Source organism: Ipomoea triloba, chromosome 7 (genome assembly GCF_003576645.1).
Source record: "Ipomoea triloba cultivar NCNSP0323 chromosome 7, ASM357664v1".
Taxonomy (NCBI): Eukaryota; Viridiplantae; Streptophyta; class Magnoliopsida; order Solanales; family Convolvulaceae; genus Ipomoea; species Ipomoea triloba.
The window spans coordinates 58616-81205 of NC_044922.1; the positions used below are offsets into that span (position 1 = coordinate 58616).

At 38.4% G+C, this 22590-nt stretch overlaps 5 protein-coding genes across 6 annotated transcripts; 1 reads left to right on the forward strand and 4 right to left on the reverse strand.

Moving 5' to 3' along the window:
• Positions 1 to 353: 353 nt before the first annotated feature.
• On the reverse strand, positions 354 to 1277 carry LOC116025016. The gene is made up of 2 exons (XM_031266072.1): positions 1089 to 1277; positions 354 to 1001 (listed from the first exon to the last, which is right to left on the reverse strand). Exons 1-2 carry the CDS (start codon positions 1257 to 1259, stop codon positions 480 to 482), a joined length of 693 nt encoding a protein of 230 aa, XP_031121932.1. The 5' UTR covers positions 1260 to 1277; the 3' UTR covers positions 354 to 479.
• A 323-nt stretch (positions 1278 to 1600) lies between these two features.
• LOC116025357 lies at positions 1601 to 3163 on the reverse strand. Its single transcript, XM_031266567.1, has 2 exons — positions 2694 to 3163; positions 1601 to 2558 (listed from the first exon to the last, which is right to left on the reverse strand). Exon 2 carries the CDS (start codon positions 2555 to 2557, stop codon positions 1601 to 1603), a length of 957 nt encoding a protein of 318 aa, XP_031122427.1. The 5' UTR covers position 2558; positions 2694 to 3163.
• A 4526-nt stretch (positions 3164 to 7689) lies between these two features.
• Positions 7690 to 8823, reverse strand: LOC116025853 (uncharacterized protein At1g76070). The gene has a single exon (XM_031267221.1). The coding sequence runs from the start codon at positions 8619 to 8621 to the stop codon at positions 7872 to 7874; it is 750 nt and encodes a 249-aa protein (XP_031123081.1). The 5' UTR covers positions 8622 to 8823; the 3' UTR covers positions 7690 to 7871.
• A 697-nt stretch (positions 8824 to 9520) lies between these two features.
• On the forward strand, positions 9521 to 12780 carry LOC116024590 (probable prolyl 4-hydroxylase 3). The gene is made up of 7 exons (XM_031265514.1): positions 9521 to 9886; positions 9981 to 10071; positions 10535 to 10632; positions 10723 to 10820; positions 11135 to 11264; positions 11416 to 11603; positions 12259 to 12780. The coding sequence occupies exons 1-7, from the start codon at positions 9690 to 9692 to the stop codon at positions 12330 to 12332; spliced, it is 876 nt and encodes a 291-aa protein (XP_031121374.1). The 5' UTR covers positions 9521 to 9689; the 3' UTR covers positions 12333 to 12780.
• Positions 12781 to 13187: 407 nt separating this feature from the next.
• LOC116024639 lies at positions 13188 to 19510 on the reverse strand. Of its 2 annotated transcripts, none has more exons than XM_031265582.1 (9): positions 19160 to 19510; positions 17963 to 18032; positions 17659 to 17728; positions 17304 to 17394; positions 17160 to 17221; positions 16750 to 17027; positions 16628 to 16661; positions 16416 to 16547; positions 13188 to 13649 (listed from the first exon to the last, which is right to left on the reverse strand). In XM_031265582.1, the coding sequence occupies exons 3-9, from the start codon at positions 17708 to 17710 to the stop codon at positions 13468 to 13470; spliced, it is 831 nt and encodes a 276-aa protein (XP_031121442.1). In that variant the 5' UTR covers positions 17711 to 17728; positions 17963 to 18032; positions 19160 to 19510; the 3' UTR covers positions 13188 to 13467. The 2 variants fall into 2 exon arrangements, with proteins under 2 accessions (XP_031121442.1, XP_031121441.1); XM_031265581.1 differs by having other exon boundaries at positions 17947 to 18032.
• Between the last annotated feature and the right edge of the window lie 3080 nt (positions 19511 to 22590).

A 22590-nucleotide genomic window follows, 5' to 3' on the forward strand; every position in this document is an offset into this window, starting at 1 on the left:
TTCGTTTGGGGTTGCGTTCAACCTGCACGAGTCTTCGTTTGGGGTTGCGTTCGACCTGCACGAACCTTCGTTTGAGGTTTGTTCGACCTGCACGAATCTTCGTTTGGGGTTGTGTTCAACCTGCACGAATCTTTCGTTTGGGGTTTTGTTCGACCTGCACGAAGTTACCCGGTTGAGTGTGTCTATGCACCGTCTTGACAAAAAAAAAAAAAAAAAAAAAAAAAAAAAAAAAAAAAACTCTTCGCCATGTTCATTAGACTCCTCTACGGTTTAATCCGGTGTAGGGTGGGTTTTCCATTATGTGTGGAGTGAATATTGCTTCATGGGTCAAAGTGATGCACGAAAACATCAAGTCATAAAAAAGAGGAAATACTTGAAAGAGTACGATAGTCTGACTGACACAAGAACGGGGTCAGCCTCCCGAGCACACGAAGGAAAACCTAAAGAACAATTAAAGGAGAGCAAAGCGGTCAAGGATCTTAATTGCATGAGGATGTTGCAGAAGGATCAATCGAACTTGTTGAAGGCTTGCTGAATGGTTCTGGACCAGGAGGTGTCAGATCGGCGGGTAGCACAACACGGACCTCTTCCCAGTCGTCCGGAAGGGCAGCCTCCAGTGTGCGATACAAGTTTTGTTGCATCCCCTTTTTTCCCTTGTGGTATCCCCAGCCAGCCACCCTACGGAGCATCTTTGATATCACTGGATCATCCCGAAACATGTGGAATAGAGGTAGAGCAGCTTCCTCAGATGGGCACAGAGTAGAGAGCAGACCAGGTATTTCGGTCGGATGAGAGGCGAAATGAGCAATGGCGTCCCTGCGAAACTGATCGGATTTCGGATATTGCTTTAAAGATTCCTCCAACTGGGCCACCCGCGCGCGATAAGACTCAAGTTGGTTTTCCAAATCCCTCATCGTGGCTTTAAATGCTTGTGACTCTTCTTCCCGCTTCATGGCATATAGTTGACACCGCATGAATAGCTCGGTGCTTGTGTTTGCAACCTGCCACACGATCACGCACAAATAAAAAAAAAAAAAAAGAGGATGTAGAGAGCCAGAACGATTGACAATCAGAGGAGAAATACGTACGTAGGATAAGTGTTGGGCCATCTTTGCGGCGACCTCTTCATTGGTATCACTGACGACACTCGCAGGTGGGGGGCCTAGCTCGGACAGTAGGTTGAACATTTTTGGTAGATCAGCCGTCCCACGAACAAGTGCACGTACGTGAGGGGGTCCCTCTTCCGCAAGTCGAGGCATCTCACGATTGGTTGCGAGTGTACTACCATGAACCTTAGTTTCAACCTCAACCTCACCTAGAGGACGCTTGCCCAATGACGTAGAAGGAACTGGAGCGATAGAAGAACTAGACGGAGGGGGTCCAATGGGTAACTGGTCGGTCTCGTGGTGGTCAGATGGTGCGGACTTCCTTTTCAGAGTGATCTTCGATGATTGAGACTGATCAATACCGAATGACGACTTCCCCCCAGCACCTACAAATTCCTCAAGGTCAGGGTCAAGGTCCATTGCTAGATGACCTGCAAGATAAGTAACAAAACAAGTGAGGAATCAAAGGCAATAACAAAGCAGATTGCATAATGTCACACGTCCAACTCACCATCTGGGACAACCTGACGTTGAACCCCATACATCGGAGGGGGTAGATGGGCTGCAGCCAATGCCTCTGGAGAGTGATAATTATCCCAAGAATAGCACTCCGATGAAATCTTCTCGACTGCATCCTTGATCTCTAAAGTCTCAGGTGGTAGCACGCACTTGCGCATTCGACGAGACCACTCATTTTTGAAAGGCACCCCGTCTTTCAAAAACACTCGAAGAAACTTCCCCCTCCACTTACGGTTGTTATCAGGCAGACCAGAAACTTTTCCAAACAACCCGCGACATTGAATGATCACGAAGCTGGGGTGGCAATTCTTCCCCATAGTCTTTACAAGATGGAGGAAGTTGAACAAATCGATCGTGCAAGGAACTTGATGACGTGCACAAATTTGAGGGAAGCACGCAAGTATACGATGACCATTTGGCGCCACTTGGCTTGGAACTATGCCATAATAATTCACAAAATCAACAAGGAAAGGATCAAGGGGGATACGCATACCAGCTTTCAGCGAATCCAGATGGACACCTATCCATTTCTTGTAATGACAAGAAACGATGTTAGTCAGGCGTCGGTCAACCTCGTAACGGATCCCTTCTCCAATCAAATCTGCAAGTTGCTCCTCCTCCTTGGGAGATATTTCAACCGGAGTGGCAAAAGCTCCTTTGGGATCCAACTCGACATAATCACCACTTGGCGTGATACTTTTGCTCGTCGAGGTTTCTTTCACCTTGCTCGAAGTGGAGTCGTCCGTTTGGATTTTCCTTTTCTTCAAAAGAATTTGTGAAGGGACAGATTGTGTGGGGGCGACAGGACGAGCCCTCACTTGTTGAGCATCGTCAGAACGATTCGGTGACCCACCCTCGGACACACAAAATTCATCCTCAATCAAATCATCATAATCATGGGCAAAAACGTTTTGGCTATCATCTTGCGACATGCTACACAAGTAAGGATGCGAGCAAATCAACAACAACGGTAAACCGTCAATATCAACAAGTAGTATGTTTTTTATCTTTGGGAACCAAGTTTAAAAAAAAAAAAAAAAAAAAAAAAAAAAAAAAAAAAAAACTTACTTGGTTAGAGTAGCTCAAGTTGGTAGTTGGTGTGCTTGAAGATGTGCAAGGGGGCTTGAAGTGAAAAAAATGAGAAGGGAGAAGGGTATTTATAGAGAAAACAATGGGCCTTGAAAAATGATGGGCCTTAGTGAAGTAATGGGCTTAAAAAAAAATATGGATTGCTCTAGCTTATGGAAACCCAAAGATGGCATGTTGCATGGAGAAGGAAATTGTAGACCGACATGAGAGAAGATTGTCCATGATGTAGCCGACCGAAGAAGATGGCGAGAAAACATTTTCACTTCTCAAACCCGACAATTCTCGCGGATTCAAGAAGTGGGGGACTCGTGATGGGTAAATACGCAATTGGACTACGCGCGCACTTTGCCACCCTACTTGACAACCACTCGGTCGGTCCGCATCGACCACTCTACATTCCGTCGACATCCACTCGGTCGGTCCGCATCGACCACTCTACACTCCGTCGACAACCACTCGGTCGGTCCGCATCCACCACTCTACACTCCGTCGACAACCACTCGGTCGGTCCGCATCAACCACTCTACACTCCGTCAACAACCACTCGGTCGGCCTATTATCATCCTACGGGCGACTTATTGCCACCCTACGGGCAGCCTACTAAGGAGCTAGGAGATTCCGAATTATAGGAATCATTTGAGCTCCCCGAAGATTCTAATCGTTTGCAATGCTCGAGGCGACAAGTGATGGCATTTTGTGAGTAATTGCTCTGCCACCTCGAGCACGTCACGGAGATCCTGCAGAGCGACTGTTCAAGGTGACCAATGCCGACATGACACGTCAGACCATCCGCATGTCATCCGTTGAGTACTCACGTGACCTGCTTAGTATAAATAGGGGGATCACACCCCTCATTTGGGGGGGGGGGAGAACTCATCAGTACTAGACTAATACACTTGCGATTTGATCATCATCTTTCTCTTGCTTACTTTTTATGACTGTTCGTCACTCGTAGAGCGATATAGCTTCGAACCGTTCAGTCGTCGACCGGTGACCCACCGAGCGACATCCTTCACCACCCGTAGCACACGTATTCGTAGCGTAATCGTAGACCCCGTTTACATTAACGCTATCACTGGGCATTTGAAATACAATGAACTCAAAAATTTGGTTGAAGATCCCAAGCTGCCATGGCAATCGTCCATGGCAGCAGCTTGGTTGAGCTTGACGGAGAAATCCGAAAGAAGCGTGCACGGAAAAGTTTTTTTTTTTAAATAGTTTGTTTTAATTTTTTTTTTAAATTAAATAAAATTTCACATAAACTGCCATGTAAGTAAAGTTGGCAGGTTACCTTTAAAGGTAACCTGTTAAATATATTAATTGCACAAATTTAATAAGTTTAAGGGTTTAATTAGATTTTTTTAATTCAAGGATCTAATTGAACTTTGGTATATAGTTGGAGGGTGTATTTGATCCTTATCCCTATCATTTAAAAAGAAAACTCATATATTATAATCAGAACTAAGGAGAAGATAAATAGAATATTAAAAGTGTGTACCGCTGGGAAGGCGATAAGGATGAATAATGACCAAGAAATTTACATGATTCTTAGAAGCCCGACCATGAGCATAAGCGTTACATAACCCAATCGAAATATAAGATAATTCCTCTAAGCAATCTTAACCACTCAAATTTTTGAAAGGCTCAACTGTGCCTCCATGTCCTGACATCAATTTAAACAAGTTATTCCCTCTTTCCAATTTTACCTGTCCTATTTTTGGTCAAATTAACTCTTTCTTTATTACTTATTTTCTTAAGTAATTTTTTATTATTTTTAAATTTAATTTTTTGTATTTAATAGTACTTTTAATGCAGTTTCTAAATATATAAATTTTTATATATTAAAGCTAAACTTAATATTATGAAAAATTGAATTAAAAATAACTTCAGTTAAGCCTCGTTAAACGAATTAGACAATCAAAATGGGACGGAGGGAGTAACTTTTATTGTGAAACGATAAAGTCATACCAATTAATGCAACCTTATAAATCACCCACGGATACCAAAGATTATAGTAGTGATGTCAATAAAGTTAACTCGTTCAATTTTGAACTGTACTCGAGCTGTTTGATTTATTGATTCAAGCGTTTTTTTTTGTTCAATTTTTTCTCTAATCTTAATAGGGCGTTTAGTTTGAAAGAATGAATTATGATTTTGATGAATTGTAACTCGGCACGAAAAGAATAAAGTGGAAATAAAGTAAAATTTCAAATTACATTATTTGGTATACAAGAATAGAATTTATAGAAATTGAAAAAAAACAAAAACACTTGGTAATAGTAATAATAATAATCATCAAAGGTAATGCTATAATTTCATATTGTTTTTCTTTAACAATTGCCCAATTCATAGGGCAGACTCGGATTTTTTTTATTTTTTTTTTGTGGTAACGCTCTTCTAGAATTACGTTTAACGTCCCTTTATGATATGTCTTTCCCGATCGGCGCCTCGGGTCGGCAGCCGGGCTCCGGAACATTACTACCACGACGACTATCGACCCGAGCCCAAAGAAGGAAAAGACTGAATTGGAATTCATAATAGAAGCCCTATGAATTTCAATTCCTCAAATGGAGGGAATTGTAATCTCATCTAACCAAATAGCGTAATTGAGGGATTCAACGAATTAGATTGTAATTGCAATTCAAGTATATCCAACAAAATAGGCAGTAAAATTTTGATTGTAAGACTCAATTAAAACTTTTGATATTTTCTAATACACATTCTAAACTTTCAAATTTAACAAATCAACACCTTTATACGAATAAATATAAACTTATACATTATTTCCTAAAAAAAATAAACTTATACATTATTTAATTAGTTAATCTAATCATTCATTTCCATATTTCAACTACAAATAATTAATATACTTACATTCTTACATTAATATAATATTTATAGTAAATTTTTTATTTGTCATTACTTATTTTCATAAAAGATATTTTATTTTGAAATAAATTTATTAATACGTTTATTACCATTTTATTTAAAAATTTTAAATATGAGCTTATATATAAATTCAGTGTATATTTGTTCTGCATTATTTTTTAACAAAAAATAGCTTTAAGTGGCTTGAACTATCGGGATAACTCACCAAATTTCGGATTAGCCTGTTCGGATCATCGAGTTTATCAATTTTGAACTTATCGATTGATTTTTATCATGTTAAGATATTTCAGTCATATCCTTAAAATATTTTAGTCTTATCCAATCAATACGTTAATTTCTAACTTAGATTGACATATTATGGAGCTGGTATATAGTTTTCGAAGGAATATATATTAGTGGCGAAGATTTACTCTTTTTTTTTTTTGTTTTTTCAACATAAGCTAGTGTAATAACATAGTTGGGACTTAGGATAATGAAAAATACTTGGTAGACTCTCATTTTATACTCTCAATTTTTACTATATCTCACATGTAGTAGTAGTAGTTGGATTTTGGAAACTTCAACATTCAAATGTAAGGCAAACTAGATGAATAACGTAATACATTCAAATGTAAGGCAAACTAGATGAATAACGTAATGCATAAAAACACGTAAACATTTTCATAAAATAATCTGAATACATTTTTAATTAACAAAATGATAATGAGTTCACCTAAAAATTTGATAATGAGAACTCCGCAATTCACAATATATTTTGGCTTATACTTGATTATGTAATCATTCACAATTGTTTATAGAGACTATATATTTATTAATGGGGTAGCCCCTATCTATTAGCCTTATTCTTGGTTGCTATCATTTGTTACACACCTCTTACAAAACTTATTTTCATTGGAGTCATGTCATATATATATATATATATATATATATATATATATATAGAGGCCCCATCAGATGCGGCTTGTCTTCCCCGTGCGGCTGTGTGGCCTGATCTACATCATTAGATCCCATGATCTAAGGCTTCATATTAATCCAAACAATACAGGCGTTTCATCTTTAGCTACGCGAACAAGAAGGATAATGTTGACAATTCACTACAATTTCAAAACCAGATCAAACGACGACGGAGATAAGACTTGAAGTTGACGAGCACTGAGCAACAAACACCTGACGAGCGTAGAAGGGACTCCATCACCAGTAACGAGCGCTCCGTTCCGAATAAAACGCATAGGTCGACTCCAACAGAGGAACGAGAATGGAGTAATTCGCAATAGTCTGTGCATTATCAACATTAATTTGGTTCATATTTGAGATAATATTGGTGAAATTCGCAATAATATGTGTATTTGGTGTGTGGTGGTTAAGTGGTGTGTTTTAATCTGAAAACTGGTGCATTTTATAACGTGTAATGGTGTGTTTTAATTTTGTTGGTGCATTTGAATTTGAGTGGTGTATTTCTGTATGGTGGGGAATGGTGTGTTTTAATTTGTCCAGTGGTGCATTTTCTAACGTAGAATGGTGTGTTTTAATACACATGGTGGTGAATTTACGAGAGTAGTTGCATTTGGTGTGTGGTGGTTAAATGGTGTGTTTTAATTTGAGAACTGGTGTATTTTCGTACGTTGAATGGTGTGTTTTAATTTTGTTGGTGCATTTGAATTGAGTGGTGTATTTCGGTATGGTGGGGAATGATGTGTTTTAATTTGTCCAGTGGTGCATTTTATAACGTAGAATGGTGTGTTTTAATACACATGGTGGCGAATTTTACGAGAGTAGTTGCATTTGGTGTGTGGTTGTTAAGAGGTGTGTTTTAATCTAAGAACTGGTGTATTTTAGTACGTTGAATGGTGTGTTTTAATAATACGTTTGTTAGTGCATTCTGTACTCTAACATTACCTTCCCACTTACAATTACCATAAAGCCCCACTTAAGTTACGCAAATTAAACTTCCTGAATTCTAATATATAACCTCCACCGTCAGATCAGCATAATCCAATGACGCACGCTAGGCTAGCAAAGCCGCATTTGATTAATTTTCTATATATATATATATATATATATATATATATATATAGATAAAATTATGTACGCCAACAATATATACATACATCCAACAATAATATACGGAGTAATTTCTAAGAAAAGGTTCCTGCACAAACTAATTGGTTTACCGAGAAGTGAACAAATTAAATGAATAAAGAAAAATACAAATTTAATTACGGAGTATAAGAAATTACTACTTCTCTGGAGATTATTACTCAATGTGTTTCATTTTGATCTAGTCATGGCGTTTAATTGAAGAGGCTTAGGTTGAGCCATGGTCCTCCTTTTCCACAGATTAATTTCCTTCCTTGGTTCCAAAGGCAACGTTGTTGATCCATGTCCACCAAACATTGGAGCGGAGAAAGGAATAATAATCTCTTCATATTCATCTTCCTCATCATCATCATCATCTAAACAACATTTCCGGGCGTGAGGCACGACCTGCGCCGTCGCCGTGGATGCCGTAGTCCAATTGAAATCCGACAGTGTTTCTCGACCGCTTGCAAAGCGCTTCATCTTACCCAGACTTGGCGCGTCCTCGCAGTCGCGGAGCCTAGAGCTGTCGGCCGCCGAAGCATCAGATCTTCTCCCATGAAATATTTTCCCAATAGCCGCCGACGAAGACGATCTCTCCTGAAAGGACGTTGTAAGAGACCTGGCATAGTCTTTCTTAGTAGGCAGCTGCTGCTTCTCGCCGCTTCTTTTTTGGTGCTGCATCTTCTGTTTCTTCTTGTGCTTGATTTGACCAATGCATGAAACTTTGGGCGAGCTTGGTTCTTGGGTATCCATACCTGATTTTCTTCGAGCCTCGGCCGGAATAATGGATATTATCGGACCGGAGCAATGGGTTTTAATATCCGCCGGTCTTTTATCTCTGCCCGGGCTGAATGGCAAGCTTTGGAACGAGATGGCAGCCGATTTTGGCAGGAACTTCAAAATCATCTTTGCCTTTGATGGCTTCACTGGCTTTTCCATTGCTTAAGATCGATATCTATCTTCGATCTAAGTCACTATAAATATACATACAGATGTTTGCGTTTTCTATCTGATAGTTGTTTGGAGATCAGATGAATACAAGAAGAATGCGTGTGCGTTTAAAGAAACGGTCGGTCTGAATCAGGAGGGGATTGACTTTGTCAAGAAGAGGGTGAGGGTTTAGTCAAAGGAAGATAATACTGTACGTCTGACTGGGCATAAAAATCATGTTGTCTTTGTGGTTTAGCCAGCCAGTGTTTAACAGGGTATGCAAATTATACTAATATATAATACACGTATTTTTGGTAGGATGCATATTTCCGCCACCTGCTACTTATACCAGCTTTAAAACTATGTATTGTATATTCAATGGTCTCAAACTGCGGCCAAATTCAACTGCTTTGACTATTATTATGAGATGATGAAATTAAAACATGCCTAATAAATAAATTCATCAGTTTACTCCTTGGTCTTATTGTTATTATTATTTATTTTGCAAAAAAACAAAAAGAAAAAGAAAAGTATTTGATAATTAGCGAATTGTATTAGCTGTTTTGAATCATTATCATTAATATTTTAATAGAGCATTTAAATCTTTATAATAATTATTTGTAGTAATTTATTTCTACCACAAAGTAATAAAATCAAGAATGTTATGTATTCTTGTAATGCATAATATACAAATATGGTGGGAAAGAAATTATTAAAAGATTGTTCCTATGGGCAGTCAAACTAGAACTTTATGGAGGATTTGCTAACGTTTAAATCGATGTAAAATTGTGATAATATGTTATCTGTCACGTCATTTTACATTTTACTACGAGCAGCGAGCACGAGACAAACACTTCTTTTTAAGTTTTAACACGAACGGCCAAATATATACACACACACGCAAAGGCAAAGCCCGTCTGGGTCAACGATTTTTATTTATTTATTTTTATTTTTTTTTAGAATCAACTGTAAAACCTCCGGCGACAAATCGGGTGTGATGTGCAAATTCACTGATTGATCGATAAATCTAGTGTTAGGATTCCTGTAAAATTGTAGACAAGGCCGAGCTGTTTAACAATGGCGAAGCCAAGGGGGAGTAGGCACCAAGGGAGAAGAACCTCGACTGTGTCTTTGGTGCTCTCCATGCTTCTAATGCTGACACTTGTGCTTCTGATGCTCCTCGCTCTAGGAATACTCAATCTCCCTATTGGATCTGACGATGAACCCTCTTCTATCCGGAGTCGTATCAGATTCAAGCGCATGCCTTTAGATGTGTATGGATCGTTTCATATATATACATACATGTACTTTATGAATTGAAGTACGTAGCCGTTGATGATATCTAATAGAAGACGGGTTTTGATGCAGAATGGAGGATGATGGTTTCGGGAAAAGGGGAGAACAATGGACTGAGATTCTTTCTTGGGAGCCTAGGGCTTTTGTTTATCACAATTTCTTGGTTAGCACGATGTTCATTTTCCTTTATTTTATGTACTATTATTTTTCTTTGTATTTTTATGGTTCCTTGATACTTTTGAATTTAATTTGACTGTTGGCACCTTGTTCTTTATAGTTATCTTTCTGAGAGGTTTCACCATTGCATACTGTGACTATGGATATTTGAGTTTTTGGTATTTCTATGGTATTATTGTTTCTGTTAATGAAAGGTGGGATTTTATTTATATATTTCGATTTTATCTTTATATTTTTTTAATTGATTTATTATTATTATTATTTGTACAGTAATAAATTACTTTCTAGGATTTTGTTCAGCAATTGGTTTTCCATGGACACTTGTAATATGCTTATCTGATCTTGATAGTTTCGTTCTGCCTGGATTCATGTTTGCCATTATTTCATGTCCTTACTGAAAACACAGTGTAAGAGATGATTAATTTTGCATGTCCTCCATGTTTTAACAGTCCAAGGAAGAATGTGAATACTTGATAAATTTAGCCAAACCTCACATGGCAAAGTCTACTGTTGTAGATAGCAAAACTGGTAAAAGTAAAGACAGCAGGTCTGAACTGCTAATACCTCAATTCCCGTTCATGATTTCCACCCCTTCTGCCTGATATTGAACTTGGGATTTAATTGTTTTTCATTTCAGGGTTCGCACAAGCTCAGGAATGTTTTTAAGGAGGGGACATGATAAAGTTATTAAGAACATTGAGAAAAGGATAGCAGACTACACATTTATTCCTGTAGGTATGAAAATATAGATTCTCTTACAATCATTTACCATGTTCCACATTATATGTTTTGATCCTTTACTTTTACTGTTACATGAAAATGCAGACATAGAATACCAAATGCCAAGTGGTGCTAAATTTACAGATATAGCTGTATTTATAATCTAGAATTGCAATCATATCATTTACAAAGACTTATTGTCAGTTTATATTTGGTTGGTTGGGATCTCTTACTCTTAATTAGTGTGATTCTTCTTACCTCTATGCATCCTTTCACTGATTTAATTAATTCATTTTTCCAAGTTCCCTAACTTTGGTAAATTGACTCAGAGCATGGAGAAGGTCTACAAGTTCTCCACTATGAAGTTGGACAAAAATATGAGCCTCATTTTGATTATTTTCTTGATGAATTCAACACGAAGAATGGGGGACAACGTCTAGCTACTCTACTCATGTATCTGTATGTCTCATGCATCCTTTATTGTTTTATTAGATGCACTTACAAACATTTATTGAAGTGAACAATGGAACTTGATGTATTGATAGTAGATTCCTTTATATGTATTGCAAAAAGGGTTTGCAACTCCTTTTATATTTTGGGACTCGTGCAGTTCAGATGTTGAAGAAGGGGGTGAGACAGTTTTTCCTTCGGCGAAAGGCAATTTTAGCTCTAGGCCTGGGTGGAATGATATGTCAGAATGTGCGAAAAGGGGCCTTTCTGTGAAACCAAAAATGGGTGATGCGTTACTTTTTTGGAGCATGAGGCCTGATGCAACCTTGGACCCATCAAGTTTGCATGGTAAATGTGCTCCATTTTTTTTTCTTTTTTTTTTTATTTATTATTTTATCTTTCATTACAAGTCATCAAAAACCCATCCTTGTTGAGTTGTTGGTATAAAATCCACCAAATGAGAAAGTGGAATCAAGAAAGATCGACATTTTGGTTATGATCTACTTTGTGTTAACTGTTGAGATGGCAGCTTACTTTCAAGTATTCTGTGGTTGATGACAAGTAGATATCACTGGTGTGTCTGTACAATTACTATAATTTACTACGATTCCTGTTATTAACCAACACTAAGATACCTGACAACATTTATTAATACATACACATCACATGAACTCTATTATTAGTGAATTCTAAGTGCTTGTTTGGCTATCTACTCCAAAAAACAGAAGTTGGACCAAACACTAAAATGGAAAAAGGCTTTTAAAGCCAAATAAAATTATAAAAGGCAAAAGCTAGTTTTGAAGAAGCTTCATAGTTGAAAAAGCCTGTGTGTGTGTATGTGTGTTTTATTTATTTATTTATTTATCAAATAATCATAACGTCCAGCCGGCCAAACAAGCACTAAATCGTCTGCATTTTTGTTCTTTTATAGAGACCTTCACTTTATGAGATTGCCTTGTAGATTTCTTCATTGTTTAAACCATTTTGGTTCTATTTATTCTAGGTGGTTGCCCTGTTATAAGAGGAAACAAGTGGTCTTCTACTAAGTGGATGCATGTTGGTGAATACAAGCTCTAATTATTTTTCAATAGGTGTTACAGTTCTTTGATGGTGCCTCTAGGTATGTTTTGGTAATTGTCCAATTCTAAATTCTACATTTGCGAATTCAAATTTGTATTTTTTTCTTTCCTAGCCCCATCAAAATCTTCTCTTTGTGTTTAGAAGAGGTATATACGCTTTTGAACTTTTATTTTTCCCTCAAAGTTGTTATGAGCTTGATGTAGGTTAAGAAGCAATACAAATTAATAGAGATTCATTGCAAAGTTCTAGATTTGATGGCTCATTAATCTTTATTGATGATTGAAGGTTGAAATGATAGTGATTCTCTGTAATGTATGGACTAGTTTATTTGCTATAGGTTCTCTAGATTTGGCACATGTTTTAGCTATAGGCCGTAGAAAGAAGATACGACTTGTATGTTTTACTTTGCAAATTATGCAGTTTTGAAGTGTTGAGAATTATCTCATATATCATTGTTTCCTATTTCGTGAGCTATCGATGCAATCTCTATTAGCTTTTGCTTTGCTTCCCTTCGAGTTGTGGACAGCAATAGAATACTATTTTTCCATTTGCCTCGACAAAATTTAATATCTAAACAAAAATAAACATAATTATATTTTCAAGAAAAGAAAAATAAAAATAAAAATTGTAAATGTGGGTCATGGTGAGACATGAACCATAATTGGGCATACCAAACGAAATCCCATATTCTGATACAATTCTCTCCTCAAAAAGAAAGGGTTAAGACCAGCCACCGACAAAAAGGACACTCAATGCTCCCAGTGCATCCTTCATACGGACACTCAAAAATAAATGTATATTCATTGATGTGGGGTTTCATTCAAAGAGAATAACTAATCAACAAAAATAAAATATTGCAAAGCCAGCCAGGTCCTCTAATATCAATATTAGGCTCAATATGCACATGAGAGTTATCATAATTGATTTTTCATTGACCTAGCAAACGTCAGAATCTATGGTCTGGTACTAACTAAGATATCACCCGTACAAAGTATCTAATTTGCAAACATACATGTTGGCCGTCAAGACTATCAAAAGTATTTACATATAGTACAAGAGACATGATACATATCTAAGGAAGAAGTCATCTAATGGTGAGATGGGGTAGGGTGGGTGGGAGTTTTGTCAGCAATTAAGCTTTAATAACACGAGACAGCCTTTCAAAGAAGACTGGGCACATACTTGTGCTGAACATTAAGACATCTCTCATCCATTCTGGTGCTATTCTCTCAAAAGTTCCCAATGACGAAACTCGGTACAACAGTTCTGGTTTTCCACTTGAGTTGTTTATCCATGTTAAAGTAAAAGAATAACCTGTGAAAAAGGCAGGATATATTTGGAATTAAAAATGATATCAGCAGTATCCATCTATAGCTTAATGGTGTCTAGAAGAAATGATAAAGTGAATTATTGCAAGTGTTGGAAAATTAAATGCTAGGAAAATCATAATTAATAAACCCATGCTGTATAATGACGGAACTAAACTCATTGTCTATGAGTACATAAGCTTTTGCAATCATTCTAATCCGGCAATTATGTCTCATCTCTTCATCTCTTGATGTTCTATCTTTTATGCTACTTGTTTCTGCCACAACAGCATGTCAGCATATGGTGGCCATTTGCCACCCACCACACCTCTCAACTCATTATTTCCTTAAAGAAGGATTTAAACAATAGGGCATGACTAGATGGAAAATTGGCAAAAAAGATAACAAGGATGTTTGACAAATAGCTTATAGCTAATAGTGTTTATGTTCTCAAGAAGTTTATTGGAAAAAATTGTTTTGAGCAGCTTATTGAATTTTAGTGTTTTGGAGCAATAAGCTTTTACAAAAAGCTTATTAATGAAGTCATACAAAAAGTTGAGTAACTCATATTGACTGTTTAACCAAATCAAACAGCTAATAGTAGTCAAATAAGCCAAAATTGGCTGGTAAGCTATTTTACCAAACAGGGCCAACAATTCAGGGAGAACACATCACATCCACAAATAATGAAACTCAGTCATTATCTTCAGTTTATCTCATCTTCTAGGCAACTTTGCCAAGCATCATTAGAGACTAGAGAGTATATATCAAATCTAATACAACATGTAGTACTTAAGGTAAAGAGTAAAATCATTCAAACAGGGACCAAAAGATATGCATCAATGGATCATCCTAAAGCATGTTATTTAACACTACTCAAACTAAAAAGCATAACACTTGTATAGAAGCAAGGCGTAATGAAGTTTTTAAAGGCTTTTTAGGGGCAGGTAGGTGTCTGTTTGTCAAATAACCGTTTACCCCTAAGTACGACATTCCTCAGTAGTAACTAGTAACAAGTTGGAGACTTGGATCTAAAAAAAGGTATGAAAGATATGATAATGAGTCATAGGAGCAGAACATTAATGCAGAAAAGGTAAAGATTATTACCACTTGACTCATGAAGAGCGGAGATAAGATATTCCTCATTTTCCATAAATGGTGATAGTTTCATTCCAACTATGCACCCAGCCAGGTCTTGAAACATGCAGATTAGATGTTCTGCATCAGTTACCTCATTACCTAAAGCATTCCATAAAAAAAGTTAGACAGACGCAAGATCATGCTTGAACACAAAGATTTAATTCAGTATTAGGATATACCTGAAGCATCCATGATTCTTCTACAGCATGGAGCCTGAAATTTTTTTTTGTTATGGTCATAGCAGTGAAAATGGTGCATAAAAATACTCTATTCCACAAATTTTTGCAAGAATAGCACTAACCTCAATCATCTTACATAACCCATTTGTAGGTTCCTTCATGAGGTCATCCAAGTTTTCCTCTGCATCAGATGCATCAACTGGATTTTCATTGACAAGGAGGGATTGCCTACTACGCTTCCTAGTCTTCTTTATAGTTGGGGACTTAAATGCATGAGGTGAAACGCCCCCAGGATCATTTGTTTGTCCATTTTCACCTTCATAATCTTGAGATAAGTTATTAACTTGTCTCTGTTGTTCAAGGCTTTGTAATCTCTCAATTTCCACTGATAGTTCTTTATCTGCAATGGGTTTGAGGATCCAAAATATNAAGAAATGATAAAGTGAATTATTGCAAGTGTTGGAAAATTAAATGCTAGGAAAATCATAATTAATAAACCCATGCTGTATAATGACGGAACTAAACTCATTGTCTATGAGTACATAAGCTTTTGCAATCATTCTAATCCGGCAATTATGTCTCATCTCTTCATCTCTTGATGTTCTATCTTTTATGCTACTTGTTTCTGCCACAACAGCATGTCAGCATATGGTGGCCATTTGCCACCCACCACACCTCTCAACTCATTATTTCCTTAAAGAAGGATTTAAACAATAGGGCATGACTAGATGGAAAATTGGCAAAAAAGATAACAAGGATGTTTGACAAATAGCTTATAGCTAATAGTGTTTATGTTCTCAAGAAGTTTATTGGAAAAAATTGTTTTGAGCAGCTTATTGAATTTTAGTGTTTTGGAGCAATAAGCTTTTACAAAAAGCTTATTAATGAAGTCATACAAAAAGTTGAGTAACTCATATTGACTGTTTAACCAAATCAAACAGCTAATAGTAGTCAAATAAGCCAAAATTGGCTGGTAAGCTATTTTACCAAACAGGGCCAACAATTCAGGGAGAACACATCACATCCACAAATAATGAAACTCAGTCATTATCTTCAGTTTATCTCATCTTCTAGGCAACTTTGCCAAGCATCATTAGAGACTAGAGAGTATATATCAAATCTAATACAACATGTAGTACTTAAGGTAAAGAGTAAAATCATTCAAACAGGGACCAAAAGATATGCATCAATGGATCATCCTAAAGCATGTTATTTAACACTACTCAAACTAAAAAGCATAACACTTGTATAGAAGCAAGGCGTAATGAAGTTTTTAAAGGCTTTTTAGGGGCAGGTAGGTGTCTGTTTGTCAAATAACCGTTTACCCCTAAGTACGACATTCCTCAGTAGTAACTAGTAACAAGTTGGAGACTTGGATCTAAAAAAAGGTATGAAAGATATGATAATGAGTCATAGGAGCAGAACATTAATGCAGAAAAGGTAAAGATTATTACCACTTGACTCATGAAGAGCGGAGATAAGATATTCCTCATTTTCCATAAATGGTGATAGTTTCATTCCAACTATGCACCCAGCCAGGTCTTGAAACATGCAGATTAGATGTTCTGCATCAGTTACCTCATTACCTAAAGCATTCCATAAAAAAAGTTAGACAGACGCAAGATCATGCTTGAACACAAAGATTTAATTCAGTATTAGGATATACCTGAAGCATCCATGATTCTTCTACAGCATGGAGCCTGAAATTTTTTTTTGTTATGGTCATAGCAGTGAAAATGGTGCATAAAAATACTCTATTCCACAAATTTTTGCAAGAATAGCACTAACCTCAATCATCTTACATAACCCATTTGTAGGTTCCTTCATGAGGTCATCCAAGTTTTCCTCTGCATCAGATGCATCAACTGGATTTTCATTGACAAGGAGGGATTGCCTACTACGCTTCCTAGTCTTCTTTATAGTTGGGGACTTAAATGCATGAGGTGAAACGCCCCCAGGATCATTTGTTTGTCCATTTTCACCTTCATAATCTTGAGATAAGTTATTAACTTGTCTCTGTTGTTCAAGGCTTTGTAATCTCTCAATTTCCACTGATAGTTCTTTATCTGCAATGGGTTTGAGGATCCAAAATATTTCCAAACCATACGCAAATATGAAAATGTGTTTATAAGAATATAAATATTGGTTAGATAGTTTAATGAATGCGGAAAGGGTTTATAGGCAAAGCTTATCCTTACTCTTAAGGTTCTCTTCCATCAAAAGATTTTGGTAGTGAATTAGTTGTTCATCTTTGGTGGATCTGCACCAAGATAATGTATGTTTCACACTTTTCATTGTTACCGATAAGGGGTAAAAGGCAAATCATACTCAGGAACAGTTACCTTATTGAGGCCAATTCACTTTTCAACTCATTGACTTGCTTAGAAAGTTTGTCCTTTTCACTTCTCAAGTACTCTATCATTTCCTCCGCAGCTGAACCAACAAAGAACCAAACTACCAGTCAACCTTCACCTTAAGTCAAAGCATTCACTGAAACTGTGTTATAACTCATCAAAACATGAGTACCATGCAAGTTTTCAACATAACATTAACACCATTACTCATCAGATAACCAATTCATTCAAAAATAACTAGCATCTTACAGCCAAAAGAAGAGAATGTCATACTATTTTGAGAAAATAACACAAAATCTGAAAATTCACAAAACAATGGGTGCACACATATTGTTTAATGTACCGGCTACATAATTCAAAAACTTCTCTTCTTGTTCACGATTCAGCTTCTCCATCTCGGAATCTTTTTCTTTCTACCACCCAAAAAAAACAAATAATATTAATAAAAAAATGATACAGACACAAACCAGATATGAGAAGTTCAAATCCGAAGAGCAGAAAAAAAAAAAAAAAAAAAAAAAAAAAAAAAAAAAAAAAAAAAAAAAAAAAAAAAAAAAAAAAAAAAAAAAAAAAAAAAAAAAAAANAAAAAAAAAAAAAAAAAAAAAAAAAAAAAAAAAAAAAAACACCAACCTTGAGCTTAGTGTACCTGTTATAGAGCTTTGCATAAATTGCCTCCATTTCGAAGAAATCCACAAAAATCGCTAAGCCCTTCAAATCTTCAATCAAAGATTTAAAAAAATAAAATTAAAAAAAAAAGAAAAAAAAAAAAAGAAAAAAGATACTGAATAGTAGCGGTACATGAAAAAAGAAAACCCTAACTCTGCATTCAAGAGCGAAATTTGAAATGGTGAACTGATGAAAATAATGTGCTTAACACCAAATAACCAATGGAGCGTACTTATGTCACTGAGTTAGGGTTTCGAAGACTTGAATCAGATCAGAAGCGAGAGGTGAGAGTGAGTGCAAACAGTGGATTGGAGGGAGGGAAAAGCCTTCGTACTGTACACCCACCCTACTTTTAAATTTTTTTGAAAATCTCTTGGCATCGCCATTTAGATTAGGGGTGGGCATTTCGGTTCGGTTTTTTTCGGTTTCGGTTTCGGTTTTGAAAAAATTAAACCATTCGGTTTAACATTAGCATTCGGTTTCGATTCGGTTTTATTTCGGTTCGGTTTTCCCTGAATGTGGACATTTCCTAAATTTTTGAACATACTGCCAAATAATAAGTTCAAACATACAACTAATATCCCAAATCCAAAGTCTAATACTAACATAAACATTGGTAGTATGTTTAAACCAAATCCAAGTTCAAACACCAAAATAACAATAACAATTTGATTTCGAACAATAACAAATCAAATTCCAGTTCTGGAATCCAGTTCACAATTCCAGTGAACTGGAAGGAACACAATTCCAGTACAAGATATATCAATGTACACTTTTATTGGCATCATATTGTTAAACATACTTGATGATTCTCTTCTATTTAACAAGATTAATAAAAGAGAGCACTGTAGGATATTTAACCGAAGTTTCATACAGTTTTGTTGAAACCCAACTATAAAGGACAGCAATTAGATTAGCTAAGTATGATATGATCCAGAAATGAACATTGATTTACAAGAAATATTGTTGGTATCAATTTAATGAACAGATGCAAACATAGAACATAAAACATTGTTGGTTCTTACTTGACTATACAATGAACATTAAACATAGCTATACAGACACAAACAATAAAAAGCAAATGCTCTACAGAAGACTAGCTAGCTTCAAATCATCTTCACAAGTTCACATCATATAAAATAGTAGGAAAAGTAGAAGGAAGGCAAAAAGAAATTACCGGCGAGGGTCGCGGTTCTGCTTCGGGCGCAACCGGTGGGCGAAGGCGGAGGGGGAGGTGGTGCTGCTTCGGTCCCGCGGCGGTGCTGCTTCGGTTCGTCGGTCGTCGATTGCGGGAAGCAGAGGGAAGTCGGAAGGCAGATGGCAGAGGGCGAAGACGGAGGCTTCGGCGGTGCTGCTTCGGTCCGTCGATCGTCGATTGCGGGAAGCAGAGGGAAGGCGGAAGGCGGATGGCAGAGGGCGAAGACGGAGGGGAGGCGGTGCCGCTTCGGTGGTCCGTGGTCGATTGCGGGAAGGCAGAGGGCGGAAGGCGGATGGGAGTGCTGCTGCGCTTCTTTGCCTCTTTGGGGAAAATATTACTAGGGTTATGGTTACAATTTTAATTTTAAATTGTTAGTATTTTATACCTGGCTCGTGAGCGGCTCTTCGAGTCACGAGCCTAAGGCATTAGAGCTCGAAATCGATTCGATTATTAAATGAGCCGCTCGAGCTCGGCTCGAACTCAACTTTGACTGAGCTCAAGTCGAGCTTTGACCGAGCGACTTGCGAGCCGCTCGGCTCATTTGTAGCCCTACTCCGATCTAACAACTTACACAAATTATATCGTGACACATTAGGTATTTCTCTAAACTAATTTAATAAGTTAACATATTTCTTTCTTTCACATAATGTATGTGAGGATCCTCTCACCTAATCTCATTTAAAAATCTCTTTATAATCACACTAATACAATTTATCCCTGACAGTGTAATTGGGTACCCGACCCGGAACCGTCAAACTACCCAAGACACCTCACTCCTCAGCATCAATGCGCAACGGTCCAACTCCTCAGCATTGATGGCCAACGTTCAGCTCCTCAGCATTGATGACAGACGTTCAGCTCCTCAGCATTCAACACCTCGGGTATTGATGTCCAACGGTCACTGAACTGAAAGGAATAAAGAGGCTCACAACCACATAGTGTGGGGGGCTTCTGACACTTCTTACATTTCTTACGAGACAGAACACTATTGTACACTGAGCACTGCACTCAAACACTACACTCAATATTGTATTCAAATGAGCACTGCACTCAAACACTACACTCAATATTGTATTCAAATACTTGATAACACTCAATAATACTCAAATAATATACCGGTAACGCTTGATAACACTCAATAATACTCAAATAATATACCGGTAACGCATTATTACCCTCAATAATACTCAAATAATATACCGGTAACGCATTATTACCATCATTGGTGCTCTCGTTGAGAGCCGAGATCAGATCTCAGGCTAAAATCACAAAATCAAAAAACCACTCAGTTCATCTCATCACTATCAATGGTATCTGGATCCAGCAGCTCGCACACACCTAGTCAGATGAACAAGGGTCACGCCCACCCCTCCGGTGATCTTCGTAGTAACCATGGAGGTGACCTTCGCAGCCAACTCAACAACAACAACCGCAGAGAAGGTGACCTCCGTACCCAACTCAACGACAACCATAGTGGTGGCCGTACTCCCCTCCCAGCAACTGCTGCTCCCGCCCAGGTGGTGGACCTTCAGGCAGCAGCGCAGGTCATCCAACAGGCGGCGGCGACGATGGCCCAACTAGTCGCAGAAATGCAAGGCCAGATCTTACCGCCACCACCCCCTCTGGAGGAAGAAGTGCAATCTCCGAGGCAAAACAGAACTCAGGGGGTGCAAGGATCCTCCAATAGAGGTCCCCAAGCCCAAGCAGGAAAGACAGTAACCAAACGACCATCCGGGGAAAGGATGGGCGAATCTGGTGGATTGGCTCCGCGTCACTCCACTAGACACAAAACACCACAGGAAGGCCTGGTGGAAAGACTCCAAAGGCAGATAGATGATTTGAAAAAAAAAGTAGAAGCAAGAGAACACTCACCAGAACCGGAGGTAAGAATGGCCGCTCCATTCTCTCCTGACATAATGGAAGTTCCTCTTCCAAAAGACTTTCAACTACCCGCCATCAAGGCCTACACTGGCACTTCAGATCCACGTACCCATATGACAAGATACAAGGCAGCCATGGTCATGATCGGGGCAAGCGATGCCATAATGTGCAGAGCATTCTTGTCCACTCTGGACGGGACTGCTCAAGATTGGTTTAACACAATCCCAGACGGATCAATTCAAACTTTTGCAGAGCTATCCAAAAGTTTATTGTCTTATTTCTCAGGAAGTATACAACATAAGAAACCATTCTCACATCTCGGTGGGGTAAAGCAGGATAAGGGGGAAAGCCTGCGAGACTTCCTAAGCAAATGGAAAAAAGAAGTCAACAACGTATACGACTTCGATTCGAAGGCAGCGATTCTCATCTTCATCCAGGCGCTGAGGTCAGGCGATTTCCACAAACAACTGAACACCCACCACCCACGCTCTTATGAAGAACTCATGAGAACGGCCAACCGGTACGCAGACGCAGAAGAGGCTGACAGGAGAAAGAAGGATGAGGAGGAAGGACGAAAGAGTGAGCGACCTGATAAAGCAGGTCCGCCCAGCCAGACACCACGACCAAACCAACCACCCTCAACGAAGGGAAGAGATGAGCATTCTCGTCTCGCCCCACCGCGGCACTTAACACCGCTTACTCACCCGGTTAGCGTGATTCTAAGTCACGCTGAGGAAATGGGAATGATGCATTTTCACTCAGCACCAGCGTTTGTTGAGTGTCCGGGACAGTACCAGCAGCAACAAAGCCTACCCGACAATGTGTGGCGAAAGGAAGAAGATCCTGAGCCTTCAGCTTCCAACACCAAGAAGAGGAGGTGCGACCTGGGCGAGGAAGCAAGAAACAGTGAGCTAGAGGAAAAGTCCGTGCAACGAAAAAAACATGTAATTCGCTGATGGTCTTCAATTTGGCCGAAGTCAGTCCTCGGCCAATCTCGCGCTCAAAAAAAAAAAAAAAAAAAAGAGTCCTCGGCCCGAGGCCAGTCCTCGGCCAACACTTGGATGAAGTGGTGTCACCTCATCAGATGAAGTGGTGTCACCTCATCAGTGGCGCTGCTCCTCATCAAATAAAAAACTCTAGTCCCTTAGGGCCGGCACGAGATCCGATCTCGCTAGCTACCTGACGGGAGAGTGTTTTCCTAGGTCAAGCCAGATGCTTGCCAACACTTAGATGAAGTGGTGTCACCTCATCAGATGAAGTGGTGTCACCTCATCAGTGGCGCTGCTCCTCATCAAATAAAAAACTCTAGTCCCTTAGGGCCGGCATGAGATCCGATCTCGCTAGCTACCTGACGGGAGAGTGTTTTCCTGGGTCAAGCCAGATGCTTGCCAACACTTGGATGAAGTGGTGTCACCTCATCAGATGAAGTGGTGTCACCTCATCAGTGGCGCTGCTCCTCATCAAATAAAAAACTCTAGTCCCTTAGGGCCGGCACGAGATCCGATCTCGCTAGCTACCTGACGGGAGAG

What these genes read in the sequence shown, in the direction of transcription:
- LOC116025016 (XM_031266072.1), bottom strand. Translation starts at nt 1,259, where the DNA reads ATGCCTCGACTTGCGGAAGAGGGACCCCCTCACGTACGTGCACTTGTT. An exon ending in TGGCCCAACACTTATCCTAC is followed by an intron (nt 1,002 to 1,088) that starts GTACGTATTTCT and finishes ATCGTGTGGCAG; the next exon opens with GTTGCAAACACAAGCACCGA.
- LOC116025357 (XM_031266567.1), bottom strand. Translation starts at nt 2,557, where the DNA reads ATGTCGCAAGATGATAGCCAAAACGTTTTTGCCCATGATTATGATGAT.
- LOC116025853 (XM_031267221.1), bottom strand. Translation starts at nt 8,621, where the DNA reads ATGGAAAAGCCAGTGAAGCCATCAAAGGCAAAGATGATTTTGAAGTTC.
- LOC116024590 (XM_031265514.1), top strand. Translation starts at nt 9,690, where the DNA reads ATGGCGAAGCCAAGGGGGAGTAGGCACCAAGGGAGAAGAACCTCGACT. An exon ending in GGTAAAAGTAAAGACAGCAG is followed by an intron (nt 10,633 to 10,722) that starts GTCTGAACTGCT and finishes TTTTCATTTCAG; the next exon opens with GGTTCGCACAAGCTCAGGAA. An exon ending in CTACACATTTATTCCTGTAG is followed by an intron (nt 10,821 to 11,134) that starts GTATGAAAATAT and finishes AAATTGACTCAG; the next exon opens with AGCATGGAGAAGGTCTACAA.
- LOC116024639 (XM_031265581.1), bottom strand. Translation starts at nt 17,994, where the DNA reads ATGGAGGCAATTTATGCAAAGCTCTATAACAGGTACACTAAGCTCAAG. An exon ending in GTTTTTGAATTATGTAGCCG is followed by an intron (nt 17,395 to 17,658) that starts GTACATTAAACA and finishes TTGTTGGTTCAG; the next exon opens with CTGCGGAGGAAATGATAGAG. An exon ending in GATGGAAGAGAACCTTAAGA is followed by an intron (nt 17,028 to 17,159) that starts GTAAGGATAAGC and finishes AACCCATTGCAG; the next exon opens with ATAAAGAACTATCAGTGGAA.